Source organism: Colletotrichum fioriniae (genome assembly GCF_027942845.1).
Source record: "Colletotrichum fioriniae strain IMI 355084 chromosome Unknown scaffold_8, whole genome shotgun sequence".
Taxonomy (NCBI): domain Eukaryota; kingdom Fungi; phylum Ascomycota; class Sordariomycetes; order Glomerellales; family Glomerellaceae; genus Colletotrichum; species Colletotrichum fioriniae.
The window spans coordinates 1,731,290-1,747,695 of NW_027076844.1; the positions used below are offsets into that span (position 1 = coordinate 1,731,290).

Sequence of the window (16,406 nt, forward strand, 5' to 3'; positions counted from 1 at the left end):
GGCCCGCCCCGACGACCACAAATTGAAAGAGGAGGGCCATCAAGCGCAACCCAAAGGAAACGCAGAGAAGTCTCCATGATTATGAGCGGGGGTGGCCAAGATTTTGCCATCTCTTCAACAATGTCCAGGGCGGTCCGTAGGAAGGCTTCAGTGACAGAAGTTTGGTAGAGGTTCAAGTACTTTGCGTCTGCCTGTTTGGGGGAGGGGTAAGCTGGAAGAACATGTCTAGCATCTGGCACCATTGCTGAACATGAAGCCATATCCCGCCGTCTGCTCCCTACATCATGTCACGGTAAAATCAATGTTGATGAGGCAAAACCTGGCCCTGATTGGTGACCACAAAAAGACCCAGAAATCTTCACTGTGCCCAAAGCTGCTGACACAAGATCCTTGTTGATGTGTGATTAGATTGATAAGCATTCTAGCCGCCATGTGCTACATCAGCCTAATGCACTCCGCGGACCTCAAACCTAAATCTTCCCGGGGTACCAAGGTTGACTAAATACACGCCATGTAGTATCTCCGAAGTAGTCCGACTGTCCGAGGCGGCGAGACGTTTCTGCAGTGCAACCCGAATCCGAGCATTTTCCTTGTGTAGAACATGCAATGTAACGCTGTTCCGGCCGTTGGAACGCCCAAGTGGGCCAACGCAAGTACCTAGTCTGTAAGTATTCATCAGTACTCTAGTCCCAAGGTACCGTAAGTAGGCAGGATCGTGGCATCAAGGTTCATCTCCAACTATCACCTCATGAAATTTCGACGACTAATACCGCATGCAACAATTTTAATCACTCAGTCACAGTGAATTTCCGACTTGAACTCGGAGGTAACTTTGAGCTCGGGTTGCAACTGTGCGGTCAAAATTTTCCATTCCATGTCACCAATCTCATGTACGTGTCAATATGCGCGGTGAAAATGTTGTAGATGCACTCAGTTCCACGTCATCACAGTGGAGTTATAATCAATTGAAGTCCTATTAAGAATCTAAAGAATCGGTGTTGTCGTCCTTCCAAGTCTTCAGGGTCCCGGACTCACAGAAATTGTCCATACGCAAACATCACAATTCTCTATCCATCAGTCCAGTCATTGCCCAAGATGATCCTCCACAGAGGCTCAGTCATACTGGCTGCCCTATATGCCGGCTCAAACTTTGCAGCCGCCGACTCCCAACGGCCACTGTTGAAAGACTTTGACGCGCTGGGCGCTTGGTTTGAGGAAGTTGCCGCCATCAATGCTACCTCTGGCCTTGAAGATGTCGAGCAAGCCAAGAACACCACCATCGCCATCGTTGGAGCGGGTATCACAGGCCTAGCCACGGCCCTCATGCTCGATAGCGTGGGTGTACACAATTGGGAGATACTCGAGGCCAGTCACCAGATTGGTGGACGCTTGCGGACTATTTACGTTGGAGACACCCAAGAATGGGCAGAAATGGGCCCCATGCGTCTTCCCTACAAGATCAAGTACAAGAGTGATAATGCGACCCTCGAATACTCTGATCATGCCATGACGTTTCAGCTGGCAGATTGGCTCAATGAGATGAACCAAGATAGTCACACCGACCTGAACATCAGCTTCATCCCCTGGATCCAGCACTCGCCCAATGAGTTGCTGGCGTTGGGCACTGGCAGACATCCCGACGGCAGCATCCCTACCCGTGCCGATATTGCTGCGAATTCCAGCCTTGGAAGGCCGGCACCAATGAATACACAGGAGTACAAGGACGTCAAAGCAAAGATGAGCGAGATTTTGCTCAACGAAGAAACACTCAGAGAGATCCAAAGAGACGTATGGAGAGTACATGGGCGCACGATGAAGAGAGGCCTCGACGATGTTAGTCAACAGAGCATGATGCGCAATGTTTGGAATGCGAGCGCCGAGGTGGTAGATGCCATTCATGGTGCTACTGATTACGACGTCTTCTGGGACGAAATGCATCACAACTCGAACTTGGCGCAGGATGGCAGCAAGGGCACCTTGGGCGAAACAGAGTGGCGATGTGTCGAGGGCGGCTTTAGCCGCTTCTCTAATGCTTTCTTACCACACGTTCAAGACCGCCTCATCCTGAACCGTCAGGTCCGGGCTATTGAGGCTATCAAAGATGACCAGAACATGGTCACCGGCACGAAGGTCTCCTGGGTTGATGTTGATTCTAACAGAAGCCAGACAAAGCCAGGACCTCAACAGAGCAAAACCTATGATTTCACGATGCTCGCAGTCCCTTTCACCATGACGCGAATGATGCGTCTTCCATCTTTCTCGCCCACACTGTCGCGAGCGATGGCCGAACGCGGTCTCCGCTTCAAGGACGCCTGTAAAGTCGGACTGCTCTTTAGCGAACGTTTCTGGGAGAAGGGTGATCGTCCCATATTCGGTGGTTACTCGACGCCTCCTGATGCAGCTGTTGGCGCTCTCTACTACCCAGTGTACGGACACAACGAGTCGGGGCGCCCAGGTCTTATTTTGCACTATCGTGGAGGCGATTGGAGCAGCCGCTTCGCCAGCCTCAGCGAGGAACAACACGTCGGTATGGTCCTCGACGCTATTGCTTCATTACATGGCGAGCAAGTACGGGAGCTATACACGGGCGTCTATGAGCGTTTGTGCTGGCTGGACGAGCCCTTCATTGCCACTGCCTGGACGCGACCGGATGTAGCTCAGCATGCGTTGTACATTCCGGCATACCACCAAACCGAGTCGAATATTGTTGTCCTCGGCGAGCATACGGCGCCCACGCATGCGTGGATCAGCTCCTCGCTTTACTCTGCCGTTCGTGGTGCCGTTCAACTATTGCTTGAGATTGGTTTAGTCGAAGAGGCCAAGCAGCTGAACCAACGGTGGATGGGACGATGGATCGATATGGAGTAGAATACAGGCACCTCAATGTAGGAAGATTCAAGAAGTCGTGGGTCAAAAGTTATCTGCTGTAGGAATGTCTATGAGAGAAAGAGCCGGCGGCGATGATTTGAGATAGTCCAGATAGAAGCGTAAGGCCTGTTGGATCCTGCCGACGTAATGATATTCAACTCAACAACCATTGCAACATGTGACACTTTGAAAATAATCCATGTGATACGGTCTCACGTTTTTGTGACAACAATGGACAAAACTATTACCCTACTAGAGAAAGTTGAGAGAGTAGATCTAGATCATGATTGGGAAGAATCAAGCACCTATTCAATTCGTCTACGTAAGAATTGGGCCACCACTCAGACTACCACCAACCTCCGGCGTTTTCAATATACCTTCACTCATCAGATCGGTCGCTAGCCTAGTCAGAAGTCCGTCACAACCTCTTGCTGCCAGTATGCCGACCGCCACTGGCAGCTTCTCATCATGGTTGGTCTGAGCGCTGAAGCTAGAGACCTCACCCACTGGATAGATTAAGTCAGGGCATCCGGAAAAGACAGACATTCGGGCCGCTGAAAAGCCAGTAAAAGGCGCTGGCGGTGCTATGTCGTATCGGTTCCTTGGAGACTGCGTCCCAAGCTTGCCGGCATATAGAATGAGCCCGGATGAGCATTGCAGGGTGTTGTTGACCGGAGGTAGGATCTGATCGTTGAACCAGTTCATGAACATCGTCTTGTTCTGCATGGCCTCATCCCAGGAGTAGTTGGCAGCCCAGGCCCATCGTGCCAGTGGGGATGGGTTGATAAACGGCTGACGACCGTCGAATTGTTTGGCATAATCTGCAAATAATGGCTGAACCACTGCATCGTCTTGACCCTTCCCAGTAAGAACTGGGTAAGTGATGTTGAAAGTCTCGGTGAAGTTGAGTTCGGCGTTGGGGTTGGTTTCGCGTGTGCCCCAGCGCTGTGCCACGTTCAGAGTGCTCACATTGCCGCCCACAAACTTAGCCAGTGCAGTGGCGAAGCTATTAAGAAGTACACCTGCCTCGGTGCTGGAGTTGGGGTACGACACCGTCATGATCTTGGTCGGATACTTCGGCTTCAATTCCGCCAGAGAAGTGTAGTTGGAGCCGTATGTGACAGCCTGAAGTTTATCCCACAGCTTTGGGTCTCGGACAAGGAAGCCAACAGTATCCAGAGGCTCGGATAACGGCATGATGTGATCAGCACTCACAGCACCGTGTGATGCTCTATTGCCAAACACGCCGTTGACGCCTGCAGGGCTACGGATGCTGCCACCCGTATCAGTTCCTACGGCAGCGTCAAGCCAGCCATAAGAAGCAACAGAAGCACCTGCGCCGGAGCTCGAAGAGGATGGATCTTGATAACCATCTCCCCTAGGATTGAAAGGACTATGGTAGTCAACCCAATCGACAGTCGCAACTTCGCTCGTTGCAAACTGGGACAACTTCTGAGTGCCCACGATAATGGCGCCGGCTTCGATTAGCCTCGCGATTGCCGTTCCAGTAACGTTATTGGCTGGGTATAAATGATACCATGCGCGGTTTCCGTTTGACTGTCTGACTCCGGCTAGCGAGAAGATATCCTTAACGGCAATTCGGACACCAGCCAGTGGCTTTGTATCTGAAGGCTCGTAGTACAATCGAGAAGGCACGCCGATGGTGAACGTAGCTGAACCAGGGATCTTTGCGGACAAGACTTGAAAAGTGCCATCATTATTGCCCAGCAAGGCTTCGGTGAAGGCGCCAGCAGTGTCGTCGTAAAGACGGTATGCTTGATGTAGGTCTCCGGTGCCTTTGCGCAGAAAATAAGGCCCCTTCGGCACGCTGGACCTCGCTGTAAAGCTCACCACTGCCGAATGTATCTCATTGGTAGTGTGGATATTTTCGGCTGTCGATGTGTCCGAGTTGTTTGTCTGATTGAGCAGCAGCCGTGCGAATCCGGTTTGAAACACGTCGTCGGTCTCCTTCCAAGCGGTGAAAATTTGGGAAAGATTGTCTGCCCAGCTCGCATTTGGCAAGACGGCAACCGGAACGAAATCCATAACACCATCGACATCTCCGGGGACATCAGATTGGAGCGAGAGATTCGCAGCGATGTGGGGGCTGATGAAGTATGGGATCCCGTTCAAAAAGAGAGTCAAGCCAGTCGATGTGATCTGTGACATGGCTAATGGCAATGCCATCAAAACCCATGCTTGGATCATTTGGATTTTCATCGTTCCAGCCAACAGACACCTAAGAAAGTTTGTTACACAATCAAGCGCAGAGAGATGCCGCACACAGAGCGGCTGATTATTTAACGAAAGCCAAGGCCACGTTCGATCGCCAAGCGTATGTAGTATGCCCGGGGACGGCAACTTGGCTAATCTCATCCCCTTAGCATGGAGTACTTTCTGTAGATGATCGCCCGAGAACCGGGCTCGTACCCCCCTTCTGCCAAGTTATCAAAGACGAGGGAGCTCGTTGAATTCCATTTTTACGGGGCCCCATAATGAGTCCACATTCAACTTCACCTTGAGAGCTGCAGAAACGTACAGGGATTCCGCTGAGAGGTGGTGTAAAAGTGGTACCTTGATCTCGTCTCTAAGCGCTGCAGAAAACTACATGTATTCTCCACGCAGGATATCACCATGGGATGGGACGTACCACTAGGGCTTTCTACGATGCGTTCGTACCCGGATGGCATAGTCAGGATCTAATGGCATACCGTACTAAATCCGAGCTTACACGGAGTGCTAGGATCTCGCAGGCACAACGCATCTACTAGTCCCTGCAGGGGCATCATCCCTGCCGTTCTGAAAGTACATGATTATTCCAGATGCAATGCAGGATCAAAGGGAGCGGCGTATGTAGTGCGGTAGGCGGCGAATGAATTTCTCCGGTCTATGGCATTTCATAATGTCTTTTTTACTTTCGTCCACTTACGTGGGGTAAGCGACAGGAACCCATACTCCACAAAACTCTTGTGCGTGCATGCTGACACTATCACGTCACATCTTACACCTCACGAACTCCCCCGCACGTTCAATGGCGTACATTCAAACTATCATATACATCGTTGGTCTCTTGACGCTCAGTCTTGCCGGCCTCAAAGCAGTGAACTGGATTGCCATCTACACCCTTCCTTCGAGACTCAGCCGTTATGCGCACATCTCCCCGAACGGCGACGCGCCCTGGGCCCTTGTGACGGGTGCTTCGGACGGCATTGGTCGCGCTTTTGCATCTGAATTGGCGACACAAGGGTTCAATGTCGTACTTCATGGACGGAACCATGCCAAGCTTACTGTCGTTGCGTCCGGGTTCCGAAAACAATTCCCCTCAAGGTCTTTCCGCATACTGGTGGCAGACGCGAGCGCCGTGCCAGGTGTAAACAACAATGGGGTTGAGCGGCCGCCTCAACCCGTCGATTTATCACAAGCTCCTCTCGATTTTGCATTAATACAAGCGGAACTTCGCAATTTGCATCTTACTGTAGTCATCAACAATGCGGGAGGCGGTCCGACCAACCCGGTCTTCTCGCCTCTCGTCGACTGCTCAGCGGACAGGATCGCCAGCAACGTCAGCCTGAATGCGCTCTTCCCACTACATCTTACAAGAGTGCTTTTACCGGTTCTCCGCCAGAATGCGCCAGCCCTGGTGATGAACATCAGCTCCATGGCAGACGTAGGATTCCCTTTACTGGCGTCTTACAGCGCTAGCAAGCAGTTCCTCATGACTATGACACGTGCCGTGGGTCTTGAGCTGAAACTTGACGATGGTAGCAGCAACGTGGAGTTGCTAGGTGTCCGGATCGGCAGAGTCACGGATGTTTCGCATTTGAAGGAGGCTCCGTCGCTGTTTACGCCCGATTCTCAGACTATGGCCCGAGCTGCCTTGGCACGAAGCGGTCGTGGGCATAGTATAGTCGTTGGATATTGGGGCCACGCGCTGCAGCAGGTCAGCTCTATCTTCTTACCGAGGTGGGCTAAAGACCAAGTCATTATGGCAATCATGCGTGAGCAAAGAGCTGGAGAGTTGAGAACACAGTGAAATATGACATGTATTGCTCATGCAGGCGGCACTTAAGGAAGAGCCCTTGCCAGTCTGACTATGTATGATATGGAGTCATAATGAGCGGGTGAATGACCAGCATTTTGGCAGATACTCTTTTGTTACCAATGTTGACGACATTTCAACCTACCCGACCCGCTACATCATTCACATGGCTAAGTGCTAGATGTGACCGGTAACACCAAAAGAAAAGAGAAAAAAAAGAAAGTATGTTCTTGGGTGCAAGATGGATTGCCTAAGGGACAAGCCCAAGCCGGACCCGTATTACCATCCCGTGTTTACCACCAAAACATAATAAAAAGTTCAATAAAATCAGTCCAGATCGGCCCAAACCGTGGTGATATCCCACAGAGTAAAACGTCTTCACGTCTCGGAAGCAACCGCACTTCTCTGTAGTTTTTTTGTTTTCTTCCGCTGTGAGCCTATCTTGCATCGCAAATAGGAGCTTGCGACATTTCTGACGCTGCAATCTCGGTAGATTTGGCCAGTGACAAGTGCGTTAGATTTCTTGGGCTTCCTGTATCTCAACTTAGTACTTCGGTGTACATACTCTCGCGCGTACTAACATAGACTATACTTACATCTGTCAATTTCTGATAAGTACGCATCCACTTCGGTTGCCACACCTGCCATTCGCTGCCATTTGGATCACCAGGTACCAGAAGCAACTCGAGGGAGATTATGTCTTCGCGTAAACCATCGAAATGCGTGACGGCGGAGACGGATCTCGCTGTGCGCCACTGTTCGTCTTTTGGGATCTCCTCCTCCGGTCTTGAATCGTGAGCAGTCAACTCGCCTGCAATGCCGGAAGGCTAGACAAAGGAACTTCTAAACCGACTAAAGGCTTGTCTATGAATTACCGGTATATGTATCAAGCAACCACGAGGTTGCTAGGGTGTCTCCGCCCAGCGGTTTGGACAGTGGCAGTATGATTGGTGGAATCCTTCCTTCTGACAACGGCCAGAGTCCAGCGGAATTGGAGTCCTCGAGTTGATACTTTTCTTTGGACCCAGGAAAAGCATTTTGAAAGTAGTCGATGGTCTGAGTGGACGGAAACACAGGCCTGCAAATAATGATATTCGGAAGCCGCCGTACCAAGTCAATCATCACGTCGTTGAAGCCGAGGCGTTGCAACTTCTCGAGGGGGACGAAGTCGTTGCCCCAGCCTCTTTCCGGGGGGTAGGCAATGTAATCAGGTCTGATTGAGACCATCTTGGAAAGGAGTTTACATTATTGCCTGATGCTTCCGATGATAGCCACTCGGTCGTATGTTGAATCGGACTCTCGTCCCTGCGATGTGGAGGCTTCAGTCGACATGTCCACAATCACCGGCGGTCTTGTTGGCGATGCCAATGCCTGGCATATTTCAAACTGATGAGAAATGTGAGGTTCTTTAAATACTAAACGTGGATTGACTGTTTGGACTTGGCGGCAGCGCGCAATTGGTCAGGTGGTTTCGAAGGCTTCTTCCCTTTTACATGCAGATCCCAGTCATTCTGGCCAGGATAAGCTCCGCCCAGCTGTGAATACAGAGATGCTTGCATATGCCCGTTGCGTCCTGTTTTGTCTTTCTTGCGGATTCGCAATAACAATAATGCTGCTAGTAAGTACCTTACTGGCAGTATCAAATGAGACAAACGGCAGAAGGTGAGATTGTGGATGACAGTCTAGTAATCACAAGTTGAGGGAATCCGGGGGATTGCCATAGCGACTAGGAAGAAGTAGCACAAAGTACTTAGGTAGCAAGAGAGACGCTCGTTAGTAGCAGTGGAACCAGCCAAAAAGAACGAAAACGCCTGTCTTATTACATCGCTATTGAGGTCTACCGAAGCGAAAATGAGTGTCAACTAATTCACATCCAAAAAGATAAGTTAACAACAGGGACTTCAATTCCATGGAGACCATGGAATGCGAAAACGGCGAATAGAATCTACATGGTAGGGTAATGTCTAGGAGCAGGCGTGATGATAGATCTCACAGCATCCGAGATCTCAGCGGCAAGCTCCAAAGCATAGCTCAGCGACGCGGGCACCTGGATGCTCGCCTCCGGGGAGCTGCTGGTGGTGGACGGAGTAGCGGCAGCTTCTGCCGTGGCCGGCGATGTTGCCGTCTCCCGAATAACTGGTAGTGACGCGAACTCCAGTTCCTCCATGTTCCTCTGGTAGTGCTGATCCTTAGAAGTAGGCCGACGTGTAGAATTACCTTCGCGGATGACGAGAACGTCGGGAGGCCTTTTACTATTGTCGAGCTCTTCCAGCGCAAGGCGGCCAGGGAAGCTCGGGTCATCATCCTGATTGTCGTCCAACCCCAACTATCTCACATGCAATGACCTCAATACCTATTTCGTACTCAGTATCGCCGCCAGTGGCGACTTATCCTACAGCGAAACGGATTAATCTGAGACTACTAAGACGTCAATGAGAGAATTGCTCACTTACAGAAAAGACCTCCATAAAGTCGATACGAGGCTCGGATAGGGCCAGAGTTGAGGAGCCGATGATGATGTGAGCGGCAAACGGCGAGTTAAGGCTCTTCCCATTCACAAAGTCCATATAGACCGATCCAAGCAAGACCAGTTCGGTCCTACTGATCGTATCCTTGCTTTCGATTGATGCGAATGTTTTTGAGATACTATGCCTCCTCAACGTCACAACAGACCATGCACCCTCTCTACATTTTGATATCTCTGTGGAGCAAAGCACAAATGAGCTTTTGATCCAATAAACTTGAAGACACCTTTCAAAGCGACCGGATCTTGGATGTAGGATTTATCTCACCTGCATTTCCACGAAAAGTTCCGCTAGGACTGATGAATATCGCCTCGTTCGAGAATACCTCGGTGGCCAGTCGACTTCCTGAGTCCTCAGCCTTAGAATCTGCGAGCTCGTAGAAAGTGGCGATAAGGCTTTTGCCCTGAGAGGTAATGGAACCAGACAGCCAGTCGGTGGCGTTCGTAACGTAGCTCATGGTTTGTCAAGAATCACTCGAAAAGTAGTGTTATGACAAAGTATTTAATACGGCGATGGGACCAAATAAATCTCTAAGAGAGGAGTCATGATGTGGCGAATTTGAGGATAAGCAAATCTTCATTCGCGGATAGAGCATGAGGAGCTGGACTTGAGAGAGGGATACTGCCAGCGTCAGATGACGCACCTTGTGGCTCGGCGATTCGTCGCGTTCTAGCAAAACGCGAAGACGCGCTTGTCCATTCGCCTTTCGTCGCCCTTTCGTCTCTCGGGATCGGGCTCGGGGTAGAAGTCTAAAGGAAATATGTCATCAAGAGATTGGGGGAGTGCATGCTTTGACGTCAACTACCTAAAGGTAAAGTGATTGATCACGTGGTGCCGCCGTCGACAATCCCATTGCGAAGTACCTAACAAGAGAAAACAAATGTCATCTATTTTCCTTCTACAATTTCCACTTGTCTGAACTCTTTGTTATGTATCTCCAATCTCAACGAGAGTTCCGAACACCTAAAAGCACGCCTCGAATCAGCCATACAGAGAGCCCTGGGGTCAAACTTCAAAACAGATCGCAAGATTCGAAAGAAAGCATGTCACAAACTTCCAAGGCTGTCGACTACGATACTCCAGTTAGCAAGGTCATCAGCCCATCGGGTCTCGCCCACGTTGTACTACGAACCGTCAACCTCCCCCGCATGGTTGAGTTTTACACCACGTTTCTCGGGGGCAGCGTCACCTACGGCAATGAGATGATATCTTTCATCACTTATGACAACGAGCATCACCGTATCGCTTTAATCGAAGTTCCAGGAACGGCAGCCAAGAACCCGGCGAGCTGCGGCCTCGAGCACATCGCGTTTTCCTTTGATACTCTGGAGGCTTTGCTGCTAGCGTATCGCCATCGCAAGACCCGCGGCATCGAGCCTGTTTGGTGTGTCAACCACGGCCCTACGACTAGCATCTACTACAAGGATCCTGACGGCAACATGCTGGAAACGCAGGTCGATAACTTTGATACCGTTGAGGAGGCCACTGCTTTCATGATGAGCGACGAGTTTACCGAGAACCCGATTGGTGTAGATTTTGTTGCCGAGGAGATGATTGGAGCCCTGCGCGCTGGCGGGGACGAGAAAGTGTTAAAGAAGCGGCGCGAGATTGGCCCGCGCGGGTTGCCGGACTTTTCGAACATGTAACATTACCTTGACTTAGCCGGTGAGATTGTTGTACTTGTGGAAGAACAATGGCCACATTGTCACAAGGAGTTTAGCTTGGGGTTCCTGCAAGACCGGTAGTACACCATCCCGGGCTCGGCTTCGGCCTTGACTGTAAGCTTATTGGACCGTTGGTTTCAGAACTCCGTGTCATTACATACATGTACCCTCGATCCGGGTTCGGCCTCGGGTTCCGTGCCCGAGTCAGTTGAAGTGTCGCATTTTGGACTCATTCGGTGAAGCTTTCATTCGTTCAATCTACGATAAAAAAAACCTTTGTAGTAGCTTAACTAAGGTAACTATGGTCTGTGTTAACTATAGTTCTTAGGAGCGTTTTCTGATGGTGCGTGAAACCAACTATGTAATTATTACCAGTAAGAGGCATCACTTGAGGCATTATCATTATCAGCGGCCACCCAAAAAAAACTTTACCAAAGTGACGATAAACTACTTTCTGCGTAAGAGATCTTTCGTCAGTGAATTAGAGAAATTAAACAGCGATATCTCACTTCCATGATGCTTGATAGAGCTCCAAAATCACTTTCCGAGGCTTGGCTAGATACCCATACCCGATAAAATAATTTTCCTCACGTCATCCCATAAGAATAAAGTCTCATGCCTTCTCTTTTTACCATCTGTGATTTAGACATCAAAAAACATTGACTAATTGCTTGAAGAGAACAAGAACCTGGGTGATGAACTGATGTGATTCCAAGAAGCACACTACCACTGGACTTGGATCGAGTCTTCCGTGTTGGGTACCGTAAGACCAGCGAGGTCGGAGTAAAGCGTATAGCCACTTTGCGAAATCTCTATCTCTCGTACGCTCGGGACGCCTGACACAGAATGGTTTTCTTCGCTGACGGTCTCCATTCGCGAAGATTCGGCCTGGGGGAGCAAACTAGTGCCCGTGATATCAGATGCATTGACGTCTTGGCTGGTAGTGATCGAATTGCATGCGTAGACACCCGTCACCTCTGCTGGCCTACCTTGCGTAGAGGCACCACCCTGAAGGGACATCTCCATAGATTTCATGAGATCCTCATAGCTCGTTGTGCTCTGGATACTTCGGTTATCGCCCTTGTTCTTGTAACTGTCGATAACTTTCCGGGCCTGTCGAACAAATTCTGTTGTCTTTGTGAAGGCAGCTTCACCGGATGTGACGTACTCGAGGCGACCGAAGAATCCAACGACTGTTTCCATGAGGGCTATGTCGCTCTGGTTACAGATACCATATGGGTTGGACACTACATGGACGAAGATTGTAGTCAAGGCTGTAAATGGATAGTAGAAGACAAGCCTTCCACCATGTGAGAGGTTAGAATCCCTGAATCATCTGTAGGAGAGTAGCGAAGCGAGCTATCTGTCATAACTGCCAGTGTAACCGTAGCTGTGTGAGGGTTTATGGATCGTCCAACCAGTGAATTCCGGTAACGACATAGGAAAGTGCGAGACATACCATGCCGGAGTGAAGCTCTCGATATCCAGGTGCTTCGTGAGCAAAACGGTCGACCTTGCAGCCTCTATGTGCGATATATGAGACCTCTTATCGATAAGATGTTCTACATCCCTATTTCCTTGATTGAACATGGGTGATCCGCGCCGGAAAATGGAGCACAACGCGTAGTAGTAGGATGAATGTAGAACAATGATTTGTACCCGTGATACCCCGTGTCTACCGAGGACTTTCCCAAGTGGTCTACCAGGCCGGACTTGGGCAGGAATAGATTCCAGCCACACTTCCAAGTCTTGCAGCAAGCGATTCAATGCTAGAACCAGCCGAGAAACTGGCATAAAGAGAGCGCTCGCAGAGTACAAGGACCGGGATATCTCACCACCGATACGCGCAAGCTTTGTGTAATATCGAAAAAAGTCAACTTCCAACTCTCTTTCGCCTGTCTCTGTGACTTTGGCTAATGAGGCAGGATAGACCAAGTCGATTCCTCGCGGGAAACAACAGCTTATTTCTTCATCGCAAATGACTGCAGGCCTACCACATCGTAGGGCGATTGATTTGTCCAGACAATAGACTGCCCAGAAGACGCGATTCCGCTCCTTTTTCTCAGCATCAGAGAGGTTCCATTCAGGAGGCGGGGCGCAGTTGAGTCCAATACTCTGCGCTAGCCGTGTAGCGACCGAGGAGAGAGTATACTCGAGCCTCTGAGGACTGGACAGCCCTTGCGCAAAGACGGCCATCAAAGCCACTGCTTGCACGGCGAGTAGATCGGTGGCGCCATGAACGATTTGGGACTCGTAGGATAGAGCTGACTGGAAGTATCTCCACGCCTCAGACCCAGATGTTCGAAATGCCTCGGAAGTCTCATCGGAGAGCGAAGCTCGGAGTCCCGAAGCAACGACGACGTTCAATAATGCCGCCCAAGACGGCTTTTGAACATCACCAGAGCCATCTCCCATTTCAGCCAATTGAACATTGAAGGTATCCCGGTCTAAAATAGGGAAGATAACCTGAACCTGCGAGAAATAGGCGTCGATGTATTCAAGCAACTGCCGCCGAGAAATGTCTAGATTCTGATGAGTTGTCGATAGCACGAGTGGCAAGTCTTGCGTGACGCACTTCGGCTGGCGAATATGGCTGAGGATGGCGTTTCTTATGTCCTGGATTGTCTCGCAAAGAAGATCCGAGTCGGGCACTTTTCCTCGAATCCAATTCAGACCGAGGTCGGACACGGTGGATATACCGGAAGAGGGGCCGGTGTATTCGTCGCCGTCGGTGGTTCGGCCCCACACGGCCGGGCTGGCGTCTTTAAGGCATTCGAAGTCCTCATCGCCGTCGAGTATCTTGTCAAGTAGACTTTCACCTCGGGTAGAGGTGGAGCCGGCGGGAGTTTGCAGGATGACCTCGCTGCCGCGGGCCATCTGAGCAAAGAAGCTAGCCATGGAGTTGGAATCCATGGTTTGCCAGTTAGACGGAGCAGCAGGTGCGGCGATAGCGGTGCCCCAGTCTAGGAAATCTGATTCGGCGTCATTCCGCTCGGTTCCATCCGGCATGCGGTGTGTTGAACCGGTGGTAGATTGGAGGCACGGCCCTTGTTGAACATGGCACGCAGCGGCGTCGGCATCGGGCTGTCTCGGCAAGGACCGCTGGCCCAGGTCGATGATACTCGGGCTTTGATCATTCTGAGAGATGGAACGACGTCTGTTGTCGGCGTCGGCTTCCGTCCAGCGACGTACCCTTCTCTCGCCGGCGTACGAACAGTGACTGGCTCGTTGTCTGCAATTTTGGCAGATGGGTCGGACACGGTCGCATTTGATCTTCTTCGCGCGGCATGCTTTGCAAGCCATGGCTCAAACATGAAGCGAAACGAAATAGAATGAGCCACGCTAAGATCGCTGAGATATGTGGAAGGGTGGTTGAGGAACGAAGAACAACATGAAAAGGATGTTGGTAACCGACTCAAGGTGGAGCACGGGCAGGCCGGCAGAATCCCCACACGGCGCCAATGCCGCATCCTGTAACTTAAACGCGGGGTAACGGGAACGAAAAGAAACCTGCATGTTTGGTATAAGTTATTAGTAGCTCACACCAGATGTTCTCAGCATATTGTGTGATTCCGTTCAATTTAACCTCGAGGAGAGTCCTCGTCAAAGTTTTCTAGTGTGGATCGAGGAAGAAGAATACACGCATCAGTAGACCCAACCATTGTATGTCTTCATGGCCATCACTGAGAGTACCTTACATGTACTTATTTGAAGCAGTTAAAAGGGAGACGATGTAAATAATTCGAGAGAACACGTACACCAGAGACCTAGAAGTAGAATGACTCGTTCAGGTTCTCGGATCCAATGCCTACTTTTGTCTTACACTTGAGCCCACTTGGCTTCCCGAGGTAGTTCGGGCCCGAGCCAAACTTGCCAGCTTTCGATCTCTGGACCTACGCGAGTAGTCTGAGGGCGACGTATCAAAACAGCCCTACCACTTGGCCGCAAACAGTCATGGTCTTTCCTCATATTAAATTGCTGTCTGGTCCTTTGCCACCCCATAAGAAGAAAATCTCCAACTCATCGGAAGTTCAGCCCGTTTCCCCAAGTCCTCCCTCGCCTTCCATGTTACCTCGAGTGAATTGCTGTTGACCCAATACTGTTCCACAATCTGGAGTAGTTCTGTTGTCAGAGTTGTCCGTCGTCTCCACGTCCCTCTCAACTTCACAAGTGCATCTCACACATCATTGATTCGGCATTTGGTTCATTTAAATGACCGTTGGTGCTCTTCAGGATGTTCGGCTACTTTTCATCCTACGCCCTCGACATCAAAATACGGCTTTCTCAGCCACATGATGATCAGCAAAAGTAAGACTCTCTGTGAGGGCACACGGTTCGAATTGGGGCTCACTGGGCTCGATACACTTGATTTTATTACCAGCTCGCTGGTCAGGCCTTTGTGGCCTGTCAGTGGCAAGACTCCCTACCTGATGGACTTGTCACTCTCCAACATACCTTTCACCGGCCAGTCAGCCGCCTATGTGTGGCTCTCAATTGAGACGTCCCGGGGTCTTTTCGTCTAGAATAAGTTCACAGTAAGTTAACAGTAATCTGTCAGGTTCAAGACACAGACTAACTAGCTTGGTCTTCAAAGAACAGATGTGCCAAACCCAGATTCAGCATAGCTCAATTAGTTCCCCTGATCTAGGCTACAGATTTCTCAGAGAGACTACTTCTGGGTCCTCCCTAGTCCGATTCTTGGTGTTGGGTATCTGCCGCCACTCCATGGCCCAGCTTACGAGCCAAGCAAGGGCCGGAGTAGCAAGGACAACCCAGAAGACCTTCTTCAAGGCAGAGTTAAACGCATCGATGACAGCTTCCAAGAGCTGTGGAGGGACAATTTTTCTGAACTCCCCTGCGCCAACTGCCACAACAGCTGCACCATCAATTCCCTCGATTTCGTTTAGAATTCGCAGGAGTGTATCCGTGAAGAGGTTCTGTCCGATACTGGGAGCGAGGGCACCTCCGAGCATCTGGAAGAACATGATTATCACGAGGCCCGTAGGCACGTCCGTCTTGTCGAGAACTACCTGGACCGCAAGTATCGGCATCTGGCTACACATTCCGTATCCAAGCCCGGACGCAATTTGGATCGGTACCCACTGTCCACGCGGGCTCTGAGAGTGCACTAGTTGGTAGAGACCGCCTCCTACAGCGAGAATAGGAGCACCAATCCACATCAAAGGGACATAGTGACCAGACTTTGACGAGATCCAGCCCGCGCAGAGTGTGCCGAGACTGTTGGACACAATGATTGGTAGTAGATATATGCCTGAGTCTCTGGCGCTGTTGTTTCTGACCGACTGAAAG

General features: G+C 50.5%; 6 protein-coding genes across 6 annotated transcripts; 3 read left to right on the forward strand and 3 right to left on the reverse strand.

The window, feature by feature from the left end:
- Nucleotides 1-1,095: 1,095 nt before the first annotated feature.
- N0V96_007255 (uncharacterized protein) lies at nt 1,096-2,868 on the forward strand (the record flags this gene model as incomplete). Its single annotated transcript, XM_053191390.1, has 1 exon — nt 1,096-2,868. The coding sequence occupies one exon, from the start codon at nt 1,096-1,098 to the stop codon at nt 2,866-2,868; it is 1,773 nt and encodes a 590-aa protein (XP_053050952.1).
- A 318-nt stretch (nt 2,869-3,186) lies between these two features.
- Nucleotides 3,187-5,065, reverse strand: N0V96_007256 (uncharacterized protein; the record flags this gene model as incomplete). Its single annotated transcript, XM_053191391.2, has 2 exons — nt 3,187-5,039; nt 5,062-5,065. 2 exons carry the CDS (start codon nt 5,063-5,065, stop codon nt 3,187-3,189), a joined length of 1,857 nt encoding a protein of 618 aa, XP_053050953.2.
- Nucleotides 5,066-5,899: 834 nt separating this feature from the next.
- On the forward strand, nt 5,900-6,901 carry N0V96_007257 (uncharacterized protein; the record flags this gene model as incomplete). The annotated part of the gene is made up of 1 exon (XM_053191392.1): nt 5,900-6,901. One exon carries the CDS (start codon nt 5,900-5,902, stop codon nt 6,899-6,901), a length of 1,002 nt encoding a protein of 333 aa, XP_053050954.1.
- Nucleotides 6,902-8,852: 1,951 nt separating this feature from the next.
- On the reverse strand, nt 8,853-9,474 carry N0V96_007258 (uncharacterized protein; the record flags this gene model as incomplete). Its single annotated transcript, XM_053191393.1, has 2 exons — nt 8,853-9,233; nt 9,361-9,474. 2 exons carry the CDS (start codon nt 9,472-9,474, stop codon nt 8,853-8,855), a joined length of 495 nt encoding a protein of 164 aa, XP_053050955.1.
- Nucleotides 9,475-10,475: 1,001 nt separating this feature from the next.
- N0V96_007259 (uncharacterized protein) lies at nt 10,476-11,078 on the forward strand (the record flags this gene model as incomplete). Its single annotated transcript, XM_053191394.1, has 1 exon — nt 10,476-11,078. One exon carries the CDS (start codon nt 10,476-10,478, stop codon nt 11,076-11,078), a length of 603 nt encoding a protein of 200 aa, XP_053050956.1.
- Nucleotides 11,079-11,819: 741 nt separating this feature from the next.
- Nucleotides 11,820-14,105, reverse strand: N0V96_007260 (uncharacterized protein; the record flags this gene model as incomplete). Its single annotated transcript, XM_053191395.2, has 2 exons — nt 11,820-12,343; nt 13,091-14,105. The coding sequence occupies 2 exons, from the start codon at nt 14,103-14,105 to the stop codon at nt 11,820-11,822; spliced, it is 1,539 nt and encodes a 512-aa protein (XP_053050957.1).
- Nucleotides 14,106-16,406: the final 2,301 nt, after the last annotated feature.